Source organism: Aplysia californica, unplaced genomic scaffold (genome assembly GCF_000002075.1).
Source record: "Aplysia californica isolate F4 #8 unplaced genomic scaffold, AplCal3.0 scaffold00266, whole genome shotgun sequence".
NCBI lineage: Eukaryota > Metazoa > Mollusca > Gastropoda > Aplysiida > Aplysiidae > Aplysia > Aplysia californica.
The window spans coordinates 492,389-504,173 of record NW_004797536.1 but is presented as its reverse complement, the minus strand read 5'-3'; the positions used below and the strand labels follow the sequence as shown (position 1 = coordinate 504,173).

General features: G+C 45.4%; 2 protein-coding genes across 2 annotated transcripts in view; one reads left to right on the top strand and one right to left on the bottom strand.

Moving 5' to 3' along the window:
- LOC101851504 (myb-like protein I) overlaps positions 1-3,785 on the top strand; it is a 30,649-nt gene extending 26,864 nt beyond the window's left edge. Inside the window, exons 3-4 of the mRNA XM_005100960.3 lie at positions 487-843; positions 1,229-3,785. Coding sequence (XP_005101017.1) covers positions 487-843; positions 1,229-3,200 — 2,329 coding nt within the window. The 3' untranslated portion in view covers positions 3,201-3,785. The remainder of the gene's footprint in view (positions 1-486; positions 844-1,228) is intronic.
- The window catches only part of LOC101855029 (U3 small nucleolar RNA-associated protein 6 homolog), a 100,738-nt gene that overhangs the window by 25,223 nt on the left and 63,730 nt on the right, over positions 1-11,785 (bottom strand). The window lies entirely within an intron of this gene.

Below are 11,785 nucleotides of genomic sequence, written 5' to 3'. Positions count from 1 at the left end.
AAACGTAGTCCTTGGGAGTGTACGTTGAAGATAACGGGTCCCTGTGGTTGTAATTGTGGGAGTTTTACGACCCCTTCGACACTGTTTAGACCATTTAGACCCTACCCTGTCTGTCTGGGACAACCGGGGATGAGAGGGATACAACTTCCGAGCGAGACGACAAGCGGAGATACTTGCTTTAAAAAAACACAAAAAACAAGCATCATTATTTCCGGGAAAGGGGGAAAAGGAAGGGGGGTGTAGAGGGGATGAATTCAAACGACGTCTAGCAAAAACACAAATACACACACATTCACACTCACACACACACACACACACACACACAGAGAGAGAGAGAGAGAGAGAGAGAGAGAGAGAGAGAGAGGGAGGAGACAGAGAAAGAAGGGGGAGGGGGGCAGAGAGACAGAGAGAGAGAGACACTTTAGAATTAAAGAATGAATATAATATAAACAATATAGTAATATTGTTATCCCGTCCATATCACAGGTTCCTCCAGCGGGCCCGTAAGGAGGTGCTCACCAAGAAGTATGACCCTCACGGAAAGATGCGTCGCCTGGGCATGTCGCTCGAACCGCCGCCACCGCCCGCCTACTGCCGCATCGACGACTGCAGCAGCGGCAGTTCTTCGCTGGGCGTGGGCGGGGGCGGCGGAATCTTGTCGCTGGGCGGCGCGGACAACGAGGCGTACGACGTGAGCAGGAGCCCCAGCACGGAGCAGGAGGCTAGGGGCCGGCCGCTGTACCACACGTACCACGACAGCGGCATATCCGCGGGGCTAGCGGCGTGCGGCGGTTTGTCGCCCAGTCAAGAGGGCGAGCCCAGGCCGGGCGGTTTTGCCTACAGGTATGTGTGGGTTTGTTCTGTGCGTGTGTGTGGAAGAGAGAGAAAAAAAAAAAGAGAGAGAGAGAGAGAGAGAGAGAGAAAGAGAGAGAGATAGTTAGGGAGACGGAGAGAGACAGACAGATAGACAGACAGAGAGAGAAAAAGAGAGAGAGAGAGAGAGAGAGAGATAGTTAGAGAGACGGAAAGAGACAGACAGACAGACAGAGAGAGATAGAAAGAAAGAAATAGCACGCGCTATGTGAGGGTCAAAGGGACATATACTGTTTTCAATGTCAAGACAACTCTTTTCCTCAAAAACCCATTAATCCATTATCCATTAAATAATCCACCAATCTATGCATTTATCTATTTATATAATATTTCACATTGTCCCTCTCTCCCCCAGGAGCTGCCCTGACTCCGGTATCTCAGGCTTCAGCGTCTCCCACACGTGCCGGGGATGTGGACAAGCCGCGGCTGTAGGACAGCTGCCCTCACCACAGCAACAGCAACAACAACAGCTACAACATCTTCACCTCGGCAACGAAATACAGCTGCACTACGAGGAGCAGCCGCAAGACATGTACCATCTTCAAGAACAACAACAGCAGCAACAGCAGCTGCATTACGACCCCAACCATTTTCAACAACTTTCGCCACAACAACAATATCACCCGCAACATCAGCACCAGCAGCAGGAACATTTACCACAGGTGATGCTGCACCAGAACCTGATGCCGGCCAGCGTTCACCCAACGCACGGCGTGTGCTACGGTGACAACATGACGCACCCCCAGAGCCCCCAGCACTACAACCCGCCGCCAGTACACCCCGCCAGCCTAAATCTACCGCTGCCGCCGCCCCGCGCGGGCTACGACGACAGACTCAATTCTTTCCACCAGGACTCTTCTCCACCGCCCGGCGCGTCCTCAGCGGTGGCAAGTAGTAGTAGTACTATGCAAATACGGCGTGATCTTTCCGCCGCGCCGCGGCGACAAAGCCCAGAACGCGCAGCGCCGGCGGGGTCGGTGCATCACGTCATGCATCCAAACGACATTCAGCTTCAGCACGAACTCAACTCCGCCGCGCCTTCCTACAACCAAGGAGGTGGTCATATCCAGGAGAACGTATCCACGTTGAGCCCGGGAAGAGACGGCATAGCTACGACGTACCATTTCCCCAACGACCACACCGCCGGCGGTGGTCTCCCCATACCCTCTACGTCAGCCACACATAACTTCCACTCACAGAACGCACCGCCACCTCCGCCGCCACCGCTGCAAGACCGCCACTACGGCCACGACCCCGCGGCGATGTCGCACCCACAAACGCCCTCGTCGCCGTCGAAGATGGCCACACATTCCTACAGAGACAGCGGCGTCTCCGACGTCGGCCGCTCCGCGCAGCCTGGTAGCGCGTCCACCTCCGCCGCGGCGAACGACCGCCCGGACTCGCAGGCGTCGCAGTCCTCCACAACAGACTCGGAAGACTCTGGTTTCCGCAGCTCTCACTGCGCGGCGCACCACAACAGCCAGCTCAGCAAACACGGCAACCCTCTGCTCAAACCGCTGAGGCGTACGCGCAACCACAACGGCAACGGCGGCAATAGCAACAACGCCAGGAGCGGCGGCAAATCCACGCACCGCGCGGCGAGATCCAACAAGAGCGGCGGGAGCGGCGGTGGTAATGGTAGTGGTAGTGGTGGTAACAACTCCAGTAACTCGGACGACTCCTCGTCGTCGGCTCACGGTGCTCGGCCGCTCATCACACTCAACCCTCAGAATCTCCCGCACGCCATGTTGGATGGACCGGACGTGATCGCCACCACGACCTCCCTCCTCCACAACAACAACAACCCAGACTTTGTAACTACGCACAGCAGAAACCCCACCTCTCGGGGCTCGAACCAAAACCCTGGCGCGATGATGGACCACCCCGACAGTGCTCCCAGAACATCCCCAGGCAGCTCTCGGGCTGGATTAGTATTAACCTCCAACAACTCCAAATCATCCCCTGTACATAGCAGTAACATGAACAATACCAACAACGCCACCACCACCAACAACAGCAACAACCACCACCAGCACTCCCCACACCGGGACAACTGGCCACCCTCCCAGTCGCTGAACGACCAGGAGACCATGGTCAAACAAAGCATCGACATGGCGGACATCAGCACTCACTTGAGCTGGAAGTACCTCCAAGACATCTCCGTCTCCTCTTCCTCATCCTCCTCCGCGCCGACAAAGTCGAGTCCCGGGGGAGGGGGTGGGGGAGGGGGGCCTATGATGGCTCTGCAGTCCTGCCATCAAGGTCTGGCACCTGGGGCCAACGGTGACCAGCCCGGCATGGAAGTGTTCGGCTTCTCTGTCGTATGATCGAAGTCCACCTCTTGTGATTCATCTGATGTTTGTTACAGCGTGTGCGTGCGTGTGTGTGTGTGAACGCGAACTGCTGGGAAATTTTCGCAAAAACAAAACCAGACTACGAACACGGAGGAATTATTGTGTATAAAACAAACACTGCGATTCTATGTGTCTTTGCTGTGAATATCCTGAGAGTGAGAAGCACTTTGTGGATTTTGTAACTTTGTCAGAAACAAAGTTTGCCTTTCATGATTCATCCAAAGCGTGTGTTTCTGTGCATGTGTTTATTACGAAATAATATTATGCATAGAATACGTGATCCATGTTGGCTTCTGTGAATCTCCAATAACGGAAAAGTCCAGCGGACTTTCAAAACCAGTCTCGCTGGCAGTTTATTCATAGATAAGTAATTTATAATATCTTCAGAAACTACAACTGACACTATGTGCTTGCCTTTGGACTTCTTCCTCATGGAAGTAGAACAGCATTTTAGACTACAGGCTGCTGTCGATGCCAAAGACCGCCTTGTAGTTCAATATCTTTACTTTGCTCTCTCTCTCTCTCTTTCTCTCCAACTCTCTCTCTCTCTCTCTCTTTCTCTCCAACTCTCTCTCTCTCTATCTCTTTCTCTCTCCCCTCCCTCTCTCTTCACCCCTCCCTCTCTCTTCCCCCCCCCCCTCTCTCTCTCTCTCTCTCTCTCTCTCTCTCTCTCTCTCAGCTTTACTCTCTCCCTCTCCCTGTGTCTTCACTCACATAATCCACCTTTTTTTTCGAATTCTACTGACGCAATGTACTTTGAAACCGTATCATAATGAGTATGAGTCTTAGGTTGGCACCTGTCGAGACACTCAGCATTGCCGTTGTCGTTCATGCATGTGGGAGACAGCCGAAGAGCTGGGCTGAAACGGTCGCTTTTAAGGACAAGCGGGCTAACCAAGATTTCGGGGGTTTCCAGAAATCTCGACCTGCACCAAAAGTGAGCATTGCCCTACTTATAGGAGAAGTTTGGTTTCACTGGTGTGTATATTTGTTCGGTGATAGAGAAAACTCTCCTTGTCTTTTAAAGACACTGAACAGGGGGCAAAAACTGTACCTTCGATTTTCTCAAAACAGCATTTTCTGGGATAGCCCCCTTGAGCTTAAAAGCGACCAAATAGTGACTGATGTGCTGTGAGTTGTATATAGTCTGTATGATGAGACTACTGTGTTCAATTACCTTTGCCCCCCTTCCCCTTCTCGGAATAGATGAAGTCTGTACGTGCAGAACGAACATTTCACTTCTGACTCAGTGTTTCTGTTATTTCCATTGTTGATTGTTACAGCTAGTTATTTATTATCTATGTTGTGTATGTCTGTGTGTGTGCTTAGCTGAAGAACCTCCGTAACCTAATCCATCGTAATTTGTTCCTCGAGTCAAAATCTGTTCGAAATTTCTCTCTCTATCTCTTTCTCTCTCTCTCGCTCTCTCTCTCTCTCTCTCTCTCTAACACACACACACACACACACACACACACACACACACACACACACACACTCTCTCTCTCTCTCTCTCTCTCTCTCTCTCTCAAAAACACACACACAAACACACACACACACACACACACAGGGAGGGGGCAAAGAGAAAGGGGGTGGACAGGGAGAGGAATTTACGTGCGGACATAGAAAGAAAGAGAGAGAGGGAGAGAGAGAGAGAGAGAGAGAGAGAGAGAGAGAGAGAGAGAGAGAGAGAGAGAGAGAGAGAGAGAGAGAGAGAGAGAGTGAGAGAGAGAGAGAAGAAAAAAACTCGTTGATCAGATAAGAGCAAACAAACAACAACAACAACAAATAGAAACGGGCGGAGCGTTATATATTTTAAAACATCTTCAAACACAGTTACACTAGCCACTTTAATGTGCATCATTCACCAATCCACTATCGATCGTCATTATGACAAGAAAGCCTTAAGTTAAAACAACAAGGAAGTACAACGCCGGGGGACCACCACTGATCGATGACGTGTGAGATGGAAAAGAGTTAAGAGGGCTAAGATCGATGAGCAAGAATTGATTACCCAGTAAGTGTGACCACAGATTACTAACTTTCGTGTCCACACATTCACCCAGCTCCGCAAAAACTCCCAACACACACAGAGAGAACCTAAACATACTTTGGTGGTGGCGTGGCGCCAGCTTAAAAAAAAAAGAGCCAAAGAACGGGGTCTCCACTGAAGACTTACTACACGAAGTAAGGAAATTGGAATAGAGGGAAGTTATTTATTGCGAATAGCGTAGAAATGTTAAACTGCAGCTGAATTGTGGGCTTGTAGGCTACCTATGATGTACAGGTGTGGCTTTTTGGTGTGTTTGTTTGGTTGTTGTTGTTGTTGTTGTTGTTGTTGTTGTTGTTGTTGTTGTTCTGCTTCTTCTTCTTCTTCTTGGTGTTATTGTTGTTGTTTGTTTTCTTTCTTTTTTTTCTTTTGGTTTTTTTTCGGGGGGGGGGGGTTTTTTGTTATTTTATTGGGGAACAAACAGGGTTAGAGCGGGAATTTTACACTTGCAAAGCAGCATCAATTATAAAAGTCATATAAAAGATCAAAAGTGTTACTAGAGAGTAATACTTTAAACAAAGGAAATGTGGAGGAAAGCACACCAGAAAACTGGCCAACCACAAACATTTAAAAATTTGTTTTTGGTTTATCTACAGTTTCTTTTTTTTTCTTTTTTTTTTGGGGGGGGGGGTTAAATAATAGCAATTGTAAAGCGTAAATTCCTGCTCAACAGCAAGCTCTGTGCGCTTTACAAAGTTATTACCCCAGCATACCAGATGGTATTCTGAAATGTCCTGTATTCGAGCACGTATGCGTGTTTGTAAATTTACGAGTATGCGAACGTTAATGCAGGTGTCGTTGTGTTTTCAAGAGGGTGAATTTGAGGAAAAAAGGAAAAGAAATTATTTCAATTATAAAGAGACAAAAATCACACAATTTGTTTGTTTTGTATGGCTTTTCAAATTTCAGAAAAGTATTTTTTCAGTACCCCACCTCCTTCCTTTATTCCCTTCCCATGGAATCATATTGGAAGAGACTCTGTCCAAGAGTACGCGGTTCTTGATTCTTACCTTTAAAAAATGAAAAATAAACAGCGGTATTTTATTTTAAAGTAATAACGAAACAAACGGGCAAGCGAAACAAAATCTAACTAGCAAACTAAATAATTTAACAACTAAATAAACCAATGAATGAATGAAAACATGAATAAATGAATAAATATTAACACAACAAGGTTATTAAAGAGCCCGAAGCTCCAAACCTAACGTCCATCTCTGATAGGACAGAAACATTCATTGCCAAAATGAGAACATTTAAGAAAGAACTTTTAAGATGTTTGGAATTTTTGTTCGTGTAAAGAGGGGCACATCGACACAATAATGGTCATTTAGTGCCAAGAAAAAGAAAGAGAGACAGACAGAGAGATCAGAGGGAAATTAAAGAAGTAGGACCTACCAGTGGCGCTCCCCCCCCCCCCTCAACCACCCGCAAAAACTTTTTTTTAAAACGCCAAACGTTCCAGCTACATAATAATGTACACTTTGTAACTTATTTCAAAATAATGTCTTTTCAATTTGAACACAAAACGAATGAAATCACAACCCAGAAACTTGAGACCTCTTTTCCCGAGCTATGGAAATAAAACCATTACTTCGTTACCTCTGTAAATTGTACACAACGACATTTTAATGACCCTAAACGGTGTCAGTGATGAGTGAGGAAGGCCCCCCTTCAAAACAAGAATGCATGTTATGGCTCGTCCGTTTTCCAAATTACATTATTTTTCTTCCTGTTATTATTATTTGAAGACAACATGGAACAAATCCTAGAAAACCATTCCGTTCTCGTGTCATAACCCCCAAAAGAATGTCTGCAGTATCTCTTACTTTTGCCCCAAATAGAGAAGAAATTACGAAAATAGAAACTTCTTTCGGAAAACACCAAACAAATAACGTAAACAAATATATAACATTTTAATGATCACACGCAATATAATATGCCAAATGTTGTTTGCTTGGTAAAAGTTTTACGGCGCTGGCAACTGAGTAAGGCCATAGGAGCGCGCAAAACATAACTTTGTAATGTTCGTTTTATTTCTTGTCACAGCTTGGTTTTCATTTGCGAGTCCAAATTGTTCACGTATATACAAAATATATAGTAAAAACTTTTAGTTATACAATCAGAGATTTACATGCCATTATAATGACAAATTACTTACATTTTAGAGAATACGTCAAATGCTGCAAACGCATGAGAGAGAGAGAAAGAGAGAGAGAGAGAGAGAGAGAGAGAGAGAGAGAGAGAGAGAGAGAGAGAGAAAGAAAGAAAGAAAGAAAGAAAGAAAGAAAGAACGGTTTGGGGTGGACACGGAAGAGAGTAGGAGGAGGGAGAAGGAGTGGACGAATAAATAGGAAAGAGGAGAAAGGGAGAGGGTGTGGGGGTCAGCATAATTTTTAGAGAAAAAAACCTATCTCGTCGCCTGGTGGTTTTAGGAAAAATGTCCACGTCTTTGCCCCTGAGCCGAGCCGACATCTGTGTGCAAAGACATGGCGCGGAGTAGAGGTGGGCAAAATCCGGATAATCTATCCGGATAACCATCGATGAAACATAGTCCGAATTCAGTTAACTCTCTTTCCTGACCCGTTTGCCGAAGTGGGTGCACCAATTTGTTGAAATGATGCTGACCCGTTTGTCGAAGTGATTCTTCTAACCCATTTGCCGAAGCGGTTCATATCATAAAAATTATTTACCGAAGAGGTGCACAAACATAATACTATCCGGATTTTGCTAAAGCGACTTGTTGCCCAGCCCTTGCACGGAGGCCCCCCTCATAGACTGGACTTCCCTGTAGACTTCTCCCAATTTGAATTCCTAACCCGAGACAGGGGGGTCGCCGCGTTTTGATAGATTGAAATTTTATTGACAGGCGACCAGACCGGCGGAACAAAAGACGGCTGGGGGTGGGGGGTGGGGGGGTGTTCTTGCGGGAGGAATGTCAATACAAGGAAGACCCTCGGCCACCAGACGTATACCACAGGGAGACAGATGAATTTGAAACGAGCCCAGGAATATTATATCAGTAATAATAATTTCTGCCGGGCGCTCGCCCTTTCCTTGGACATCCAGAACTTCCTTCCACAATATATTGTTGTGTGCTAGTCTCATTGCCCTCAAAAGCCAATTTACCACGGGCAGCTTGTTGCTTATTTACGTCTAGAGTTCTCTGCTGACTGTTTCTTTCTATCACTGTCTCCATCTCTTATCTGATCTACCCCTCTCTTCTCTCTTTCTTTCTATCTGTCTCTGTATCTATCTATCTATCTATCTATCTATCTATCTATCTATCTATCTATCTATCTATCTTTCTATCTATCTATCTATCTATCTGTTTCAATGTCCATGTCTCTCTCTTTCTCTCTCTCTCTCTCTCTCTCCCCCCCCCCTCTCTCTCTCCCGTCGTGTGTTTATATTCCACCCTGTGTCTATCCCCTCTAATCAGGGCTTTCCCAGGGCAAACATCCTCTCCACTCTCCAAACTCAAACTTATCAGTCTCGCAAATCCAAAGCCGCCGTGCCACCACTCGCCACTTGCTTTTTTTCTTTCCTTCTTTCTTTTTTCTTTTTCTTTAAGAACGGACTAGGAGAAATTAATGCAATTTATAAAAACACAAGCGGAAATATATCCGAAGGCGAGAGAAAGTTCATTCCAGTAAGAAGATAAGACGGGGCGAATGAATTCCTTCAGTTCCATGCACGCGGCTGAAAGAAAGACAGTCGAGTCCACAGTGAAAGAAAGAAAGAAAGTGAGAGAGAGGGAGAGAAGGAAGGAGAGAGAAGGGAATAGAAAAGACAAATAGACACACAAAAGAGGTAGATGAAAAGAAGATGAGAAAAGCATAAAATCCGCAGCTATTCAAAACTGTTGCCTGACTTGTTTGTTTCTTTTGAATATATTTTTTGCCCTTTAATTTGAGAGGGAGGAAGGGGAGAGACATGGGGTAGGGAGGGAGAAAGAGAGAGAGAGAGAGAGAGAGAGAGAGAGAGAGAGAGAGAGAGAGAGAGAAAGAGAGAGAGAGAGAGAGAGAAAGAAAGAAAGAAAGAAGAAGTTTACACACAAACACATTCCCATGGCCTTAGAAAGAGAGCTGGAATTTTTATCACCTTCATTCTGCCAGGGGGGTTATTACATTAAATCCATCGATTTCAGTCGGGCCCAGCCAAATCGGCGATGGGAAAACTGGTGAAATGGCACGATCTTGTCCAGGGCGGAAAAGCACTTGTAGCAACGAGGGGACCCACTGGATCCACTTAGACTCTCTGACAGGGGGAGGTGCAGGGGTTGAGAGGGAGGGAGGGGTGGGAAAGCGGGGGTGGGGGGAGAGACACACAAACACACACACACGCACACACACACACACACACACACACAAACCTATAAACACACACAGAGACTCAGAGAGAAAAAGAGAGAGAGAGAGAGAGAGGGGGGGGGGGGAGTGCAGTCTTTTAAAAAAGACACAAAAATAACAAAACTTTCAGTTCTTGTGTGTTAGAAGTAAGAAACTAGTCTGTGACAGAGGTGTTTGTTGTGATGTCATGCACTGGGAATTTGCTTGTTTAAAGCTAAAGAGCTAATCAATACATCTCATTCTCTAGAAGATACGGATGACGAAAACTGTACACCAGAGCACACGCTTCAGAAAAACAATAAGTATAAGTACATAATTTATTTAGTTTAATTTAGTTCTATAAATTCTAGCCCTGCTAAACCCATGACTTAGTTGCATCACTCGACACCGAGAAGACATTTCGGCATAACAGCTGGGATAAATAAAAGTTATTTTTAAACCCCATAATATATAACAGTAACTGGTAATCTGAGCGTAATAAAACCTTGCAAACCAAATAAACAACGAAACATACGACAGGTCTTTCATGACACCCAAGTCGTCATATAAGCGATACTGCCACTACTTGTTGATAAGAACCTTTATTACCTCGCGAGCGTTACTGCCCCCATCGAGTCTGTCACTGGTGTCTTGGCTGGGAGCAATGTCATGACTCACTTTGATGAGCTTTTAAGCCTAGTAGTTCCGCAAACACTGCAGCGCGCGCTCATAAGACCGTATGCAGTCGCGAGCGCCGTAAAACCCCATACTAAACTAAAACTAAACACTACAGCAAAACTATTAATTGGCCAGCGTACGGTTCTGCTGGTGAGTTGTGGGGTGGGCGATGAAAACAGGAGAAGCCTATATAACGCACTGACACCACGCAATTATGTATCATGTATTTAATATGTCGAGCTTCTCTTAATTTCATAGTTGACTTTCACTCAACGACAAAAAAGAGTAGGCCACTTGTTTTGTCGAAATGCGGTATCAGGATTACACCAAATTCCTCTTAATTTTGTTGTAGTAGAGGTTTTACGGCGCGTGCAACTGCATAAGGCCAAAGAGCGCCAAAATTCCTCTTCATTGCTGGTGGTTTGTTGCACTTGTCGTGTTGCTGTTGTTATCCCTATACGAAATTTTTGTTAGTTTTTTTGTATTATAAAGAAGAAGCATGTCAACATAATTATTTATATCAAAATAATAATGGTCATTTCGAGCAAGGAAAACACCAGGCAGTTGTTGTTTTTTTTAAGTTTTAGTAGAAAGAGTTTTACAGCACTCGCAACACAATTAGGTCATATAAGTGCCGAAGATTAGAGGTGTTACAAGAGAGAAACAAACACAAAAAAAGAAGGAGGGGAGATAAAGACGATAGATTTTTTAGAGGAAGGAAGGAGCAAGCCACACAAGAGCACCCGCCAACAACCCACATCAGGCAGACAGGCAGAAATAAAAGAGGGAAAGAAAAAAGAACCTCTCAGTAGCGGGGCCCCCAACAATCCCTTATGTTGCTCCTGCTCTTGCTATAGGTATGGATACATTTTGCTATCGTTGTTGCTGTCGTTTCTGTTGCTGTCAATATCTTAATTTTCTCATAACATCGTCATACGTCTAGAGCTCTACACATGCTGTAGTTTCTCTTACGTTTGACCTCACTTTGTGGGTACTGAGCATTTACACTGGAAAGTGAAATATGATTGAACTTGGGGTTTTCTGTTCGTGTTTTTTATTTAGACTAGAACAATGTTTTGTTTTAGAAAGTACTTAATGACAGATTCTAAAATGTACGTGCACTGGTATGTCAGATTACTCTGAAGCTCTGTATTTCATATAGTGAACGCTGGAGAGAGAGAGAGAGAGAGAGAGAGAGAGAGAGAGAGAGAGAGAGAGAGAGAGAGAGATTTTACCTTCAAGAAATAAAATGTGGCCATATGCGGTGTTATGTATACGAGGAGAAGGATTACGTCAGGATCGCTGAAATGTTTCATACGGTAAATGTGAACAACGTGACAATGTGTGCATAGAATTTTGCATTGTAATAAATTTTGAAAGAAACCAAAAGCAGCTGTGTTCAGAATCTCTGTCTTGGTATGTTAAAGATGAGCATATTGTTATCGGACATTAAAAGTAGTGGTCTCTCCCGGCCTCCTTTTCTCTCTCTCTCTCTCTCTCTCTCT